General features: G+C 40.5%; 1 protein-coding gene across 1 annotated transcript in view; it reads right to left on the bottom strand.

Annotated features, from left to right (window-relative positions):
• LOC126177145 (phosphatidylinositide phosphatase SAC2) overlaps positions 1 to 18,450 on the bottom strand; it is a 371,512-nt gene that overhangs the window by 39,711 nt on the left and 313,351 nt on the right. Inside the window, exon 14 of the mRNA XM_049924417.1 lies at positions 6,261 to 6,479. Within this exon, the coding sequence (XP_049780374.1) occupies positions 6,261 to 6,479 (219 nt within the window). The remainder of the gene's footprint in view (positions 1 to 6,260; positions 6,480 to 18,450) is intronic.

Raw genomic sequence — 18,450 nt, 5'->3', positions numbered from 1 at the left:
ATCAGGAACAGCAGAGGTCCCAGGACGCTTCCCTGGGGAACACCTGATATCACTTCAGTTTTACTTGATGATTTGCCGTCTATTACTACGAACTGTGACCTTCTTGACATGCCCATATTCTCCTGTAACTCTTTCTTGTATTCGTTTCCCTACTACAGCATTCAAATCCCTCACAATTAGGTTATACCTCCCACTACATTCTGAATCATCCATTCAGTATTACCATAATCTTTCTTTAGTTCTTCATCTCCTATTTGTGACGTCGGTATATTTATATCTGAAGTACTGTTGGTGGCATTCTTTTGTAGTCAGTTATAATGAGGACAACCCTATAACAGTACTGTTTGCAGTAACTCATTCTCTGTCCTACTTTCCTATCCATAACAAATCCTACTTCTGTTGTATCATTTTCTGCTGCTACTGATATTACTCTATATTTGTCTGACCAGAAATCCTTATCTTCTTTCCATTTCATGTCACTGAGACTGAGTCTTCACATTTCCATTTTAGATTTTCCCTACCACATTCAAACTCCTGACATTCCACAGTCAGACTTGTAGTACACTCCTGGAAATGGAAAAAAGAACACATTGACACCGGTGTGTCAGACCCACCATACTTGCTCCGGACACTGCGAGAGGGTTGTACAAGCAATGATCACACGCACGGCACAGCGGACACACCAGGAACCGCGGTGTTGGCCGTCGAATGGCGCTAGCTGCGCAGCATTTGTGCACCGCCGCAGTCAGTGTCAGCCAGTTTGCCGTGGCATACGGAGCTCCATCGCAGTCTTTAACACTGGTAGCAAGCCGCGCCAGCGTGGACGTGAACCGTATGTGCACTTGACGGACTTTGAGCGAGGGCGTATAGTGGGCATGCGGGAGGCCGGGTAGACGTACCACCGAATTGCTCAACACGTGGGGCGTGAGGTCTCCACAGTACATCGATGTTGTCGCCAGTGGTCGGCGGAAGGTGCACGTGCCCGTCGACCTGGGACCGGACCGCAGCGACGCACGGATGCACGCCAAGACCGTAGGATCCTACGCAGTGCCGTAGGGGACCGCACCGCCACTTCCCAGCAAATTAGGGACACTGTTGCTCCTGGGGTATCGGCGAGGACCATTCGCAACCGTCTCCATGAAGCTGGGCTACGGTCCCGCACACCGTTAGGCCGTCTTCCGCTCACGCCCCAACATCGTGCAGCCCGCCTCCAGTGGTGTCGCGACAGGCGTGAATGGAGGGACGAATGGAAATGGTGTCGTCTTCAGCGATGAGAGTCGCTTCTGCCTTGGTGCCAATGATGGTCGTATGCGTGTTTGGCGCCGTGCAGGTGAGCGCCACAATCAGGACTGCATAAGACCGAGGCACACAGGGCCAACACCCGGCATCATGGTGTGGGGAGCGATCTCCTACACTGGCCGTACACCACTGGTGATCGTCGAGGGGACACTGAATAGTGCACGGTACATCCAAACCGTCATCGAACCCATCGTTCTACCATTCCTAGACCGGCAAGGGAACTTGCTGTTCCAACAGGACAATGCACGTCCTCATGTATCCCGTGCCACCCAATGTGCTCTAGAAGGTGTAAGTCAACTACCCTGGCCAGCAAGATCTCCGGATCTGTCCCCCATTGAGCATGTTTGGGACTGGATGAAGCGTCGTCTCACGCGGTCTGCACGTCCAGCACGAACGCTGGTCCAACTGAGGCGCCAGGTGGAAATGGCATGGCAAGCCGTTCCACAGGACTACATCCAGCATCTCTACGATCGTCTCCATGGGAGAATAGCAGCCTGCATTGCTGCGAAAGGTGGATATACACTGTACTAGTGCCGACATTGTGCATGCTCTGTTGCCTGTGTCTATGTGCCTGTGGTTCTGTCAGTGTGATCATGTGATGTATCTGACCCCAGGAATGTGTCAATAAAGTTTCCCCTTCCTGGGACAACGAATTCACGGTGTTCTTATTTCAATTTCCAGGAGTGTACGTTACATTTTCATTGGTTTCACAATCTTTTTCTCATGGTTGGCTTTTTTCCTATGGATACAGTGTGTGTGTCTTTAACATAGTGATTTCCACTGCCTTCCGCTGCCTCATGTCATTGATCACTGTTGATTCTTCTGCCTTTTGGGGCAGTTTTTCACCCCAGTGGCAAGAGTTAGTTAGGTTCACGTTCCATGGATCATTTTGCACAACACATCGTAATGACGTGGAAAGAGTCATTTTACTTTCACAATGAAAATTCATTTGTACATGTGGTTACATTCAGAACATTTTTTTCCCTCCAAAAAGAAAAAATATATATATATACCAATGTGAATTAACAATTCCTAAGGACCACCTTTTTATACATTAAAATAATAGAAATTCTTCAATGGAATAGAAGTGGTAGTTGTCAAGGAGAACCTTTTTCAGTTTCTTTTCAAATTTTACTTTGTCATCTGCCAGACATTTCATATCACTGGGTAAATGATCATAAATTTTTGTTTCAGTATTGTGTACCCTTTTTGTGCTGAAGATAATGTTAACGTGGAGTAAGGAATTCATTTTTCCTTCTGGTATTGTAATTATGAACATTATTGTTCCTTTTGAACTGTTGCAGATTATTTATACTGAATGTCACAAAGGAATAAATACGCTGTGAAGCAATAGGCAGACCATCCAGCTCTACAGATGTCTACAGGGGTGAGCACAACATATTATTCGTGCAGCATGATTTTGCACAATGAAGACTTTCTTTCTTAAAGATGAGTTACCCCAGAATATTGTTCCATATTGCATTATTGAATGAAAACAGACAAAGTAAGTCAACTTACTGATTTCTCTCCCAAGGATTTGCAATAATTTGAACTGCAAATGTGGCTGAACTAAGTTGTTTTAGGAGTTATTTATTATTTTCTCACCAATTTTTAAACTTATTATTGGTGCAGTACTGCAGAAATTTTTTACTGAGGTGAGACCATACACAGAAAACCTACTGGACAGAAGATCATTTACATATATGAGGTACAATAGTTGACCTAAGATTGAACCTTGAGGAGCCCCATACGTGATTTCTCCCCAGTCAGCATTATGTCCCCAGACTATATTGGAATCATACAAAACTTCAATTTATCTAGGAGAATACTGTGATTCAGATAGTCAAATGCCTTTGACACATTGTAAAAAATACCAACCAGAACTATTTTATTATTTAATGCTTGTAAAATCTGGTGAGTGAACATGTATGTAAATGGCATTCTCAGTACAGCAATCTTCTGAACCCAAAAAGTGATTTGCTGAGGATATTATTGTTGCTAAGGTGAGATAGTACTCTAGAATACATCACCTTCTCAAAAATTTTGGAAAATTATGTCATTAGTGAAACAGGCTGATAATTATTGACTTGTCTCTTATCATTTTTCTTAAAGAAAGTTTTAACAATAGCACAGTTCAGATCTCTCAGGAAAAATGCCTTGAGCTAGTGACGCATTACATATTCAGGATAAGACCAGGCTTATCATATGGAAACAAATATTTAGTGCTCTACTGGAAACACCAAAACCAAATGAGCTTTTATTTTTGAGAGAATATATAATTTTCTTAATTTCAGAAGGAGAAGCTGGAGATACATTCATGTGACTGAATTTTACCAGAGTTACTTTTTCAACATGCTGCTACGATTTTTCTCTTGCTGTTTGTCCCTATGCATTCTACTATATTTAAGAAATGATTATTAATTACATTTGCTACCTGTGACTCCTCATATATAGCTCTTCCATTCGCTTCAGTTGTGATGTTATCCTGTTCTTTGACCGATAGTCCTGTCTGTCACTTCACAACATTCCATATAGCCTTAAGTCTGTTGTCGTAATTACTGATACCTGACATATTGTGCACATTCCTTGATTTTTTAATAATTTTCCTGAGTAACTGTGAAACGTTTTTGTTGTGTGCAACTTCTGCATGATCCCTACTTGTTCTTGCCAAAAGATACATTTCCCTATTCGTTTCACACGATACTTCAACTGCTAGTGATCCATGGTTTTTTACACGACTGTTGAGTGTTCTTTCTGATTAGCTTATGCAAAACGCTATTTTCAAATAATGATATGAATTTATCATGAAATAGATTAAATTTTATGTTAGCATTTGACTGATTATAAATTTCATCTCAGGTCATATCCTGCAAACTATTCTTACAAATATTTGTGCAGGAGGCATTAATTATTCTAACTGATTTCACTGAGGTTGCCTGGAAACTGTATCCACTCCTCCTTTTTTTAATTCAAAATTTAAGTAGCAGACAAGTCTGAACTCAGGCTACCTTTGGTTAAACTTTTACAAAGAAATTCCATTGCATCATAATGTAAGTTTCTCAGCCTCTTGTGCCATGGATTACTGTCATTTGATAACAATACTGACTTTGCTTCAATTGGTCCATTTGATGGTCAATCTAATTTGTATATTCCATTTATAAGAGCTGTTGTGATAACAATATTTATCACTGTGTCATTAACCCTTTGGGACCCAGTGGTTTCTGCCTCAAACCACCACTTCATTCATTTTGTTTTGAAGTACTAGTGCCTTTAGCATGAAACCACCAATGCTGCTATGACCTGGAATCACATACTGATACTTCAAAACAAAATAAGTAAAATGGTGGTTTGGGGCACAAACCAGTGAGACCCAAAGGATTAAAGACACACTGATAAATATTGTTACCACAACAAAGAGTAAATAAGAAAAGTCTATTTTGTCAAAATAATAAAATTTAAATTCTTATTTCTACTATATCCTTACTGAAAATGTGTTTGTACATATCTTTGGACATAAAGTGTATCCTCTATTTAATTCTTTCCTTCAGTACTACCTATAAGAACATCAGTATGTGTGTAGGTGATTCCTTCTGCAGGGACATTATTGTTAATGAGTACACTAACTCTTGAACTGATCACTGCCTTGAGAGAAGTTTATTGACAGCAGTGCTTTCAGATACATGCTGATGAATGACAGTGTATGTATGAGTCTTTTGTAGTGTCAGATATGACAGAGTGGGACAGTATATTTAGAATACATCTATACTGAGCCGCGGGGGGTAGCCACGCAGTCTGAGGCATCTTGTCACAGTCCGTGCGGCTCCCCCTGTCAGAGGTTCGAGTCCTCCCTCGCCCATGGACTTGTGTTGTCCTTAGCATAAGTTAAAGTTAGATTAAATAGTGTGTAAGCTTAGGGACCAATGAGCAGTTTGGTCCCATAAGATCTTACCACAAATTTCCAAATTTTTCCATCTATACTGCATCAACAATAAACAATGATACCCAAATTAGTCATAGTGTATGTTCATTAAGGTCAATATCTGTTTTATATATAAATGTATCCGCACAAAACAAACACTTGGCAGTACAGTTAGCTGATTTACATGGCAGTTTCAATATGCACTACTCATTAAGGGTTGTCACCACAACTGGTATGTAAACAAACACAAAAATTAAGATTTTTTTACTTTTCAAGCAAAAAAGTAGTATTTTATATAAAGTGCGTAATATAATATTGTCAAAAAATTGTAAATGGCCATATTCATTACAGTTGTATCATCTTGGTCTGTTGGGGACATGACGTACATCACCCTGGTGAGCCTTCCTTTTGCATGAAGGATATTACCAGATAATGATTTACAGCAAACATTGTCTTGTCTCTTGAAGCAACTTAGCCTTAATTGAATCTTCTGAAATTAGAATATTCAAATGTTCCAAACCCTTAATCATCAGTTTTTACTGGTCAGGTACACCAAGAAATAGAATGGAGGCAATCTCTTAGTCTTCTACTCAAAATTCAAGCAGTTCAACTTGTTGCAGACAGAATTAATCTTTGATACATAATTTTCCAGAGAAGAGCAATTTTGTAGTAATAATCATTCAATTTCAGATTACTCCTGATCCCTATGAATATACACTTTAGCAGTTAAGTGATACTGTATTTCTACTTACTTCAGTATAGGGAATTTAATCAATTACCATTTAATAATTGATAAATTTGTCTACATATACATACCTCTTTCAAATGCTTATCCCATAGTGAGTATGTCAATCACAATATTTTACCTCTAATAAGAACCAAGTAACAATTACATAAATGTAAAGCAGTGACAAAGATTCACTTACCCAAACCATTTCTTATGTAAACATAACTGTATTCCGTTCTTTAAAATTAGAAAATTAGCTATTTATCTTCAGGGAAACTAACATGAGCTTCAACAGAAAGATCATAATTAACTTACCAACATTCTTAAGAGCCAGTAATTGGGTTTCAGATACATTCCGAGTCATATGAGGTATTTGGCAGACATCTAAATAAATTCCCGATGTGTGCCCTCTTGAATTTGTTGACAAAACTTTGCTTTTTTTGCGTTCAAGTTTTCCTTGTATGTATGGTATGGGTGGTAAGTTTGCAACTTCAACAGCGACCATAAAAGCTTCACATATAGCTTTTAAAGATTCTGAAACAAGAAATTTGTCAGTTGTACCATTGAATACATACATACAAAAATTGTAATCCGTAAATTCCATTGATGAAACAACTAACATAATTTATTGGCTTCATGTGACATGTCCTTTCCAAACTTCCTGGAAGTTAGTGTTGAAGGACAGGTGTTACTAGCTGCTCTTGTAATAATGAATCTTTTATCACAAAAACTGATGATGTGATGTTAACAAGGATTATTGCGTGTGCTTCAGCAACTTAGGCTTGTTGATAATTGGAGATAGCATCTCCTTAAAGTCTGATGATGGACACAAACACTTTATTAATTTTTTTCTGTTATTTCTAAAGACATACTTCACCTTGCTCTATAAAAATTTAATAACAACAATGAGGTGTAGCCCCTCTCTGCTATCTTGTGAAGTCAATAATCTTTGTCGGCCTAATTTTTAGTGCAGTTTACTACTGTCATTGGGTATCTGTGTATTCCTATAGCCACAGGTATTCTAGATGCTTTCTTAGTGCTCAAACATAGTCAGAGGCAGTGCAGCATCCAGTTGGCCTTTCTGGGCACCCACATTGATAGTTTTCTTTTGGACACTGGGCTCTGAGCCAGGTGGAGCCGAACGGAGAAGTAGTAATTAGAGTACAAGTCATCAACTAACTCCTACTGAGAGTAGCTGCAAGAAGAGAACGGCATAACAAGGGTCTAGTCATGAGGAATGTTCCAAATGCCCCCTTGGAGATGATTTCATGAAACTTACGATAGTTCAATTGAGAAGTACATGATCTCAGAGTAATATACAATTTTCTGTAATATATCTGTGTCACTACAATTATTATGAGGCAACCAATGTCAACCACTACATGCACTCATCTTCAAGCCTGATTAGAAAACAAACAAAATGAAAATTATCATACAAAGCCAATGGATTACAAAATTAACCGGACAGTAGTATAAGTAACATAATATAGAATAATTACCTCAGCAATTATTCATAGTTGCTTCGTTAAGATAGGCAAAGATCTGACTAAGACTCTTCAGAGGAAATTAAACAACAAATTACAAAATACTTCATTTCCCTTTTTCTGAAAAACTGAAGTTCACTATGAAGTGAAGGAACCCGGAAATTCCTGAATTAATTACTCAAGGTTGTGGAAGAGCAGGAGCTTGTGCTAAGCCACATTGAAAATGCACAACCACTTTTTTTAATCATTTTTGCTTATTAAATTACTATCCAGGAACAGTTTTAATATCCAAGGAAATGTAAAAACGAATGCCAGTTAAAGTTTTCTAATATAGCATAGTCCCGCTAATCCGAACCCTGGTAATCCGAACATGAAAAATGTTGGTCTAAGTATGGAAAACTGTGCGGTAAACTGCCATACATGCACACTACTTTAATTTACACAGTACAATAAACATGTATTAGAAAAATTGGCAAGGAAACTTTAGGTTTAAACAATGCATAACAGTGAAAGAAAAGCTGTCAAACTTACTAAATACAGTGGATATTTTACCCCTATTTTTTAGATGACAAAAACTCAGTCATTGTTATTTGGCGTAATGAAGACAGTCTGTTATATGATGCATAGTTGTGCCATCATCTCATAAATATCAAATTAGTGGGTGTAGCAGTGGGCTTTTGCTCCAAATAAAGTAGCGCGAGGTCAAGGGCTTCTGCTGCGTCACTGTGTGGCACCAGTTCTCCTTTGTCGCTTTCAGGCTCATTGTCACTTCTGTCACAGCAGTCCACTTCTTCCTGGTCTTGAGCCACAGCAGCAACTAAATCAGCATAAGTAAGTTTCTCCACACAGGCCCCATCCGCTGCCATCCAGTCATCTACGCCTGCTTCACTAGCTTCTTCATATCCAGGGATTGTCTGTATCATTTGTAGTAGATTTTCCTCTTCCTTTTCAACTAGGTTGTCCTGAAATTCAAGAGATGTCCACAGCTTTCTCCACGATTTTCTCAGAGTATTTTCTGAAATATTCTGCCATGCCTCAGTGGCCCAATAAACAACATCCTTCACATTGGTCTTTGTTTTTGTCCACTAAAGGAATGCTATCATCTTGGATCAGCATTCTTAAAAATTGTTTTCTGTAAATCAGTTTTAATGTTTGCAGTATGCCCTGGTCCATCAGCTGTAGCAGTGGTGTAACATTTCCGCGGCAAAAACTTCGCCACAATTTCTCCATCACATAATTCCTCAGTGCTGTGGTGAGATGCTGCTTTATCAATCAAAAGATTGCACAGGGAAACAAATGATTTTCCTCAGAAATCTGTCGAACAGAGGGAACAAACTAGCCGTGAAACCATTCTTTGAATAGCTTACCATCCATCCATGCTTTTTTCTGGTTGCGATAACATATGGGCAAGGGCTTCATGTTGCAGTTTTTAAAAGCTCTGGGCCTAGCAGATTTGCTGATCAGCATTAAAGGCAGCTCGTGATTACCAGCAGTGTTGCTGCATGCTAATAAAGTCACACAATCTTTGCACATTTCAAAACCAGGAACATGGTCTTCTGCTTTCAATGCCAGGGTTTTTCTTGGCAATGCCCTAAAATTAAGGCCAGTCTCGTCAGCGTTATAAATTTGTTGAGGAGAATATTTTCACACTCTTATTTTTTCAAACTCACCACGTATTCCTTCGCTGCATCACAGTCAGAAGAAAGCTTCTCTATAGTAATTGTTAGCTGACAGATTCCATGACGTCTTTTGAATCTGTCCAACCAATCCGTACTCACACTAAAAGACTCATCACCATTCATTACCTTGTTCAGGTAAACAGCCTTCTCCTGAACCAGTGCTCCACTCAAAGGAGTTCCCCTTTCTCTTTTCTGCGTAAACCAAAGGAAAAGACCTTCATCTACTTTATCGTACTGGGACTGTTTCAAAGTCTGCCGAATTTTGAGTGTTTATCAAGAAGACGTTGCACAGGACTGTTCAAGCTTCACTCGGTTCTTCTTCCAATTACAAATGGTTGCTTCACCAACACCCAGTTCCATTGCCAGTTTACATACATTCTCACCATTGTCTATCCACTTCAAAGCATTCAGTTTTTCTTTGAGAGTTAACGATGTATGTTTCCGTTTACTCATAATGGAAATGCATACACCACTACACCTGAACAAGTACAATACAACTGTTATGTGTGCCAGCAATTGATAGCTAACATAACCAAGCACTTTGCGAGCCAACTGGCAGTGCACTGACCTCAGACACTACAAAGGTCTCAACAATGCACAACAACAAGGGCAGGGAGTGAGAGTGAGCCATTGTTTCCACACTTACTCCCATTTGTTACTATGGTATACCTACTTATCTGCTTGGTATACTTCATTCTATAAACTCGTCACCATAATTCTGGCTAATCCAAACAAATCAGTAATCTGAACAAGGTCCGGTTCCGTATTGTAACTGTCATAAAATCAAGATGAAGTATGCTCATCTGCGGAATTGCTGCGGAGCGCTACAACCTGTCACCCCACAATCTAGTGAGGTTACAACCTATCATCCGACGTAGCCATTGAGAATGTAACTGAGGGGCTTCAAAAACAATATTAAATCATTAAAAGGAATAGTGGCACTTATTAATAACTTGAATACACAGTATTGAAGTTCCATAATAACATTTATTTAATACTTGGTTATGAACTTCATCAGATAACTTAATACTAAACAGATAGTCTACATAACTTAGCAAGAATTCATAGCTGTACAAAGATATGTGACTTTTTATGGCTGTATCAAAACGAAACACAAGCAGAACGTAATACCTAAAGAGACTGAACAAACAAATCTTATATTACGGTATATTCAAATATTAAATTTATGTGAATGTATAAGCCAAATATGTTGTGCAGGTAAGTAATGGTACAAGCTACTATGTCAGACTGGTGAATGTGATGAACAGGCTCAAGAACGGTGGGTGGATCATTGGGAGAGAGGAGGGGGGGGGGGGGGGGGGGGAGATACTATGGAACATAAGACATGGAACAGTTATAACATAACTAGCTGTTCCGTGCTCACATTCCATGGACTTCTTTATCCTCTCCTCCTCCCTTTTTTTCTGGCCTGTTCATCACATTCACCAGTTTGTCTATATGACATAGTAGCCTGTCCCATTACTCACTTGTATAACACATTTGGTTCATACAGTCACATAATTTTAATATTTGAAAATACTGTAATATAAATATATTTGTTCAGAGGTTCTTTAAGTATAATATTATGCTTGTGTTTTGTATCTACACTGGAGTCCAAAATTAAAGCAACAAACAGAAATCTTGCAAGATTGCATTTATTTTGCAACAAAACAGTATAATCAGGTGATAGCAAAGTAAAACCAATATAAAGATTACAGAATATAAACAACTGCAACATGCATAACAGTAGAAAAAAATCTCCCCCCCCCCCTCCCCCTCCCCCCACTTAACGGATTTACACACATATTCTGACAAATGATTTATGCACTCAGTAAGGGGTGTGACCACCTCTGCCCGCAATACAGGCGTGACAAAAGACAGGGCATGCTATGAATGATGTCATCAATCTCATGTTAGCGCAATAACACCCATTCTTCCTGCATTGCTGCTCACATGTCTTGGAGAGTGATTGGTGGATGCTCACGTGATGCAACCTGTGTCCCTAGTGTATCCAACATGGTCTATGGGATTCAAATTGGGAAGTGAGCAGGACACACTATGCTTGCAATATCTTCCATTCCAAGAAAACATCAACCATGCATGCTCTATGAGGTAGAGCATTATTGTCCAGCAATACAAAGTCTGGGCCCACAGTACCTCGCAACAACCACACATGAGGTCCCAAGATCTCATCAAGATACCTGACAGTAGTTAAACCTTGACAATTTAAACATGCAATTTCATGAAGAGGTGTTCGAGTAATCAACATAGTCCCTGCTCACACCATTAGGGATCACCCTCAATATCAATCTCTTTCCACAATGGTTGGGCTCCAAAATCGTGTTTCTCATTCCCTCCAAATGCGAATCCATTGAGAATCGCTGTTCAGACAAAATCGGGACTCATATGTGAAAAGAACACTGACCCACTGTTCGTACATCCAGATGGCATGTTGATGGCTCCACTCTAGATGTTCCCTTCAGTGAAGATGAATCAAAAGTACACATACAGCAGGTCTCTGACAATAAAGGCCACTCTGCCGAAGCGTTCTGTACACCATTTGCCTTGCCACAACACATCCAGTGGATGTTGCGAAGTCAGATGGCAGTTGCCATGCAGTACTAAGGCCATACCATTGTGCCCTTACAGCCAAATAAAAGATCTCCCTTTTTGATGTTACACATTGTCGGCCCTGCCCTGGTCATTGGTATACAGTTTAAATCTCTATAAACTGTCACCACATCCAAAAAATAACAGGACGATTTACATTAAGCCATCAGGCTACATCAAATTGCAACTGCCCCGTTTCCATTCTTTCCATGGCCCTCTACCGCACAAAGCTTGGTAGGCGTCTTCTCTGTGCCATACTGCATCATCTGTGACTGTGTATACAGCGATTCTCGATGTGGGACTACCCAGCGAACACTATACCGTTTGACAGGTGCCCTGACATCATCGCTGGCGTGGTTGTCCATGCAGAACATGATCATACAGACACCTGTTGACAGTTTGTATTATTGTATCATAATTAGACACAGTATGGGGAAACAGTGGTTTGTTGCTTTAATTTTGGACACCAGTGTATGTAGTCATAAAATGTCACACACATTTGTAAAACAATCTTCGTACACCTATAAATTCTCACTGAAGTTGTATGGACTATCTGTTTAGATTTAAGTTATCTGATGATGCCCTAAGAGGCCAAAAGCCAGTTCATAACAAACTAATAAATAAATATTATTGTGGAACGTTAATATTGTGTATTCAAGTTGCACTGGTCAAAATTAATGGTTCCAATCTGTTTCAACATGGTCTAGATAGGCAGCACCATTTCAACCAAATGAGAAGTCGGTTCAAGTTGTGAAGGGATAGCCTTAGGTAAGACAGTTATCGGAAGAGAGCTGTCGAGTGTGGTAAGTCATAATTGGAAGAGACTACTGATGATATACACTCCTGGAAATTGAAATAAGAACACCGTGAATTCATTGTCCCAGGAAGGGGAAACTTTATTGACACATTCCTGGGGTCAGATACATCACATGATCACACTGACAGAACCACAGGCACATAGACACAGGCAACAGAGCATGCACAATGTCGGCACTAGTACAGTGTATATCCACCTTTCGCAGCAATGCAGGCTGCTATTCTCCCATGGAGACGATCGTAGAGATGCTGGATGTAGTCCTGTGGAACGGCTTGCCATGCCATTTCCACCTGGCGCCTCAGTTGGACCAGCGTTCGTGCTGGACGTGCAGACCGCGTGAGACGACGCTTCATCCAGTTCCAAACATGCTCAATGGGGAACAGATCCGGAGATCTTGCTGGCCAGGGTAGTTGACTTACACCTTCTAGAGCACGTTGGGTGGCACGGGATACATGCGGACGTGCATTGTCCTGTTGGAACAGCAAGTTCCCTTGCCGGTCTAGGAATGGTAGAACGATGGGTTCGATGACGGTTTGGATGTACCGTGCACTATTCAGTGTCCCCTCGACGATCACCAGTGGTGTACGGCCAGTGTAGGAGATCGCTCCCCACACCATGATGCCGGGTGTTGGCCCTGTGTGCCTCGGTCGTATGCAGTCCTGATTGTGGCGCTCACCTGCACGGCGCCAAACACGCATACGACCATCATTGGCACCAAGGCAGAAGCGACTCTCATCGCTGAAGACGACACGTCTCCATTCGTCCCTCCATTCACGCCTGTCGCGACACCACTGGAGGCGGGCTGCACGATGTTGGGGCGTGAGCGGAAGACGGCCCAACGGTGTGCGGGACCGTAGCCCAGCTTCATGGAGACAGTTGCGAATGGTCCTCGCCGATACCCCAGGAGCAACAGTGTCCCTAATTTGCTGGGAAGTGGCGGTGCAGTCCCCTACAGCACTGCGTAGGATAATACGGTCTTGGCATGCATCCGTGCGTCGCTGCGGTCCGGTCCCAGGTCGACGGGCACGTGCACCTTCCGCCGACCACTGGCGACAACATCGATGTACTGTGGAGACCTCACGCCCCACGTGTTGAGCAATTCGGCGGTACGTCCACCCGGCCTCCCGCATGCCCACTATACGCCCTCGCTCAAAGTCCGTCAACTTCACGTACGGTTCACGTCCACGCTGTCGCGGCATGCTACCAGTGTTAAAGACTGCGATGGAGCTCCGTATGCCACGGCAAACTGGCTGACACTGACGGCGGCGGTGCACAAATGCTGCGCAGCTAGCGCCATTCGACGGCCAACACCGCGGTTCCTGGTGTGTCCGCTGTGCCGTGCGTGTGATCATTGCTTGTACAGCCCTCTCGCAGTGTCCGGAGCAAGTATGGTGGGTCTGACATACCGGTGTCAATGTGTTCTTTTTTCCATTTCCAGGAGTGTATATTGTTTCACTTATTCTTCCAAGATAAATATTTGAGGATCTACTTTTTAGTTTCAATGTTGACAAAGTTAGGATTCACCTAACAATTCATGTGGTGCGGGGAGATTTTTAGTAGTGAGTATATATTTAATGGCCTTGTGTAATTATTTACTGGTACAGAAATATGTTTATGGGCTATGTGGAACAAGAGTTAAGGTGCACGATTTGTATAGTTGAGGGATGAGAACATGCTGGAATCTGTATTCTTTCATGGTGTATTGCTAGTGGTTTTGGAAACACAGGAGAGCTTCTGTAAAGTTTGGAAGGTAGGAGACGGATACTGGCAGAAGTAAAGCTGTGAGTACCGGTCGTGAGTCGTGCTTCGGTAGCTCAGATGGTAGAGCGCTTGCCCGCGAAAGGCAAAATTCCCAAGTTCGAGTCTCGGTCGGGCACACAGTTTTAATCTGCCAGGAAGTTTCATATCAGTGCACACTCCACTGCAGAGTGAAAATCTCATTCTGGAAACATCCCCCAGGCTGTGGCTAAGCCATGTCTCCGCAGTATCCTTTCTTTCAGGAGTGCTAGTTCTGCAAGGTTCGCAAGAGAGCTTCTGTAAAGTTTGGAAGGTAGGAGACGGATACTGGCAGAAGTAAAGCTGTGAGTACCAGTCGTGAGTCGTGCTTTGGTAGCTCAGATGGTAGAGCGCTTGCCCGCGAAAGGCAAAGGTCCTGAGTTAGAGTCTCGGTCGGGCACACAGTTTTAATCTGCCATGAAGTTTCAGAAAATTAATCGTTTGAAAGGTTCTTTTTTAAGTGAAATGAAGGATTGCACTCTCTAAGAAAGAAAAAGCACCATAAAGGAGTTATGCAAACTGATAAAAAATTGATATTTATACAATTACTGACAGAAAATGCGAAACTGTAAACTTTGGCCGCCAATACATGAATGAGTGATGGTGCAGTACAATTTCACTGCACAGCTGGTAAGGACAGTAAACAGAGGATATATTGACACCAGGGGATAAAGTCTTTGTGAATTTCATTCAGTGTACTTAGTTGGACAGTAACTATGCCTTGCAGACAAGTGTGTCAACAATACATGCAGATGTCTTCATATGAGAAGGGACGTACAAATGGAAAATTGCTCTACATTGGGATAGGAGGGATGCCACTATTTGACGATGTTCGCAGGAATGGGTAAAGCATTGCTGAACATAATATCAAGAATGAAGAGGTTGATCTAGAGAGACAACAGAATGTGAGCACCAAGCAATCATCATAGTAGCACTCAGAGCCCCAAATTCATTATTATCACCAATCTAACGTAAAACCGGTGCTTCAGTGACCACAAGGACCATTGAAGGGCGGCTCACAGAAAGGAGGCTGAGCTCATGGCACCCCTTGCACCAACCGCCACTGACCTCTGAACACCAACAAGCCCATCTGAAGGTGTGCCAGGCACTTTCTGCCTGGAGACTTATCGACAGGAGAAGAACTGTCTTCACTGATGAGTCCCACTTTGAATTGAGCCCTGACAACCAGCAAAGACGTGTTTGGTGACACCTGTCGTACAGCCCGACAACCAGACGATATGGTCTGAGCTACCATTTCACCATAGCAAGACCCCTCTGGTTGTCATCTCCAGCACCCTTATAGCACAGAGGGATGATGACAATATTCAGTGCCCCATTTTATTGCCCTTTTTAGCAAGATAATGCCTAACCTGACATGGTGACAGTCTCTACTGCTTGTCTTTGTCCTTGACAAACCCTACCTTTGCCAGCGAGGTCACTGGATCTCTCTGCAATTAAGAACATTTGGAACATTATGGGCAGAGCCCTCCAACCAGTTCAGGATTCTGATGGTCTAACATGTGAATTGGACAGAATTTGGCATAATATCCCCCAGTAGGATATCCAACAACTCTATCAATCAATGCCAACCTGAATACCTGCTTGTATAAGGGCCAGAGGTGGACCAATGCACATGTTCAATTTGTGAAGCTGTTTCTCTTGAATAAATCATCCAATTTTTCTGAAATGTAATCTGTACATGTACATCACATCTACTGATTTCCATCCCATTAAGATAATTTCTTCATGGCGTATCATTTGTTTTATTTTTTAGTCATTGCAGTAAATTTAAAACGAAGAATTTTAGTTACGTTATGACTATCCAGTTTAAAAAGAGAAATAAAAACCATTTTTAAAGTGCATTACTTGAGAATCAAAGATACATTTATTCTGATTAGATTATAAATATTACAAAACTAATTGGATTTTGCAAAAAGACAAAAAGCAAAGGATATCAGATTTATTTTATTATAAAAGAAAAATAAAGGGAAGCAAGGGTTAGCAGCAAAATGTGTCACTGAATTGGCATTTAACTTAATCTCTGTGATGCTCTAATAAATTTAACCAACAGAAGAGAATAATCTTTGCCCCAGAAATTTCATTAATAAAAAGGTAACAAAAGTATTTTTTTGCTACTGATGTTCACCCGGTATCAATGAGAGAAGGGTTTTACTTCTAAAATCCACTCTTATGTTAATTTTTAATGGGCTCAGTCTTAATAGATTTTTCATAATATACTGGTACTAGTCTGTGAAATATAGTTTGTGTTGTGCCATGAGTTTTAGAAGCATTTATGTTAGCTACAAAAGTTAAAGAAACTTAATTACATCTGTGAAAGTATTTTAAAACAGCCAATTTCCGTTAACAGCATTTACTTCTGAATACTATTATCACTCTTACTAAATTAACAATATTATGAAAAGACTTGATTGCTACTCACCATTCAGATAACACGTTTAGTTGCAGATAGGCACAACAAAAATGCAGATAAACATTAAGCTTTTGGGTTTTCTGAAGGAGGTTTTCACTAAAAGCGCAATGTGTAACAATCTTTTCACAGTGCTTGTTTGCTACTCAACACATTGTTGTTATGGTTAGTAACACTCTATCCTTTTAATAATATTGCTGATATTCCAACCTTGACTTTCCATTAAGAACTAACGAATATTTGTGAGAGTACATCTCAGATGTGTTAAAACTAAAATTGCTTATACACATACTAAATATTTTGTGCTGAGAAATCTGTATTTGGGTTCAATAGCAAACAAGGACTAGTAAAACTAAAGGGTACTGCTAACAGGCACACGAAGTGTCAGCCATACAGTGGCAGTCAAACTTATCGTGCTTATTTATATAGTGTTATCAAGTTAAACTGTTAATCATACTTGCTTATAAAGTGGCTCAGTGCAGCCTCCTACTTTTCTTTCATTATATTAAAGTTAATGGTAAAACATGTAATTATAAAGCTGTACTACATTGCAGGCACCCTTCTCAGTATTTTTGTAACAGACTTGTAGTCTAGGTTTTTTCAATGAATTTATTGCATTTTGCAAAACAAACTATTTGTCAATGAGATTCCTCCACTAATAAGTAATCTTGCACAAAGTGTGAATTCAAGGCAGAAAAAGTTAAGAAGCATATATTTACAATATTATGAAAAGAACAGATTGCTGCTCATCATAAAGATGATATACAGAATTACAGGCAGGTGCTACAAAAAAATATTTGGTACCGAAACATGTAGGATGAAATGAATAAGAATCAGCATTCTGCAGCAAACAGCCATAGTTAATGGCTCCAATGCCACGAAAGTGAGCAATGTGTACAACAAAATCAAGAAAGTAATACAACCAGAAGAAGTTTTACAGAAAAGGGAATAGTTTCAAAGAGGAAATGTGGGGACTGCCAACACACTTCAAATGCAGACACAACACAAAATTGGACCTCCAAAATACAAGTTTTAAATTCTGGGCATGCTGGTTGGAATGCAATGTGTCTGATAGCTTCTGCACTGGCCATACCTAGAGCCTGATATAAAGAATGTAAATTGATATAAAGAATATACATAAAATAACAATATGATGGCATTTGAGACACAATAGACACACTGTTGCAATCATTATTAAACACTACACCCAAATGGAGATATCTTGATCAAAAGGATTTAAACAGAGTTCAAAATATAACATGGTAACCAAACAATCTGAAATTTGAATTTATTTCACAAACTGTTGTGAGTACACAGAAATATCACTAGGCATCTCCCCATGCATCCTTCTTGAATCAGTATAGCAACTGGCTGTCAACTGAGTGGCTTGGTTAGTTGTTGTCCTGTTTCCCTGAGATCATGATGGCTGGCCTGAAAGAGCAGTATGTCACTATACAGTTTTGTTGTCAACATGCAAAAACTGCACAGAGCAACAAAAAATGTTGAAGCAAGCTTTTGAAGTTAATCTTTTAGATCAGACACAGTATAAGTATACTCGTATAAGTATTTCAAAAATTGGCGAACACTGACTGATCATGACGACTGTGAGGATCGGTCATCAACTGGCAGCACACCAGAAAATGTTCAGAAAGTGAGGAACCAGATTCTGCTAGATTGTAGGCAGACTATTAAAAATCTCTGCAATGTTTTG

Source organism: Schistocerca cancellata, chromosome 3, assembly GCF_023864275.1.
Source record: "Schistocerca cancellata isolate TAMUIC-IGC-003103 chromosome 3, iqSchCanc2.1, whole genome shotgun sequence".
Taxonomy (NCBI): domain Eukaryota; kingdom Metazoa; phylum Arthropoda; class Insecta; order Orthoptera; family Acrididae; genus Schistocerca; species Schistocerca cancellata.
The sequence above is the reverse complement of the archived record's forward strand: the minus strand, read 5'-3'. Positions and strand labels throughout refer to the sequence as shown.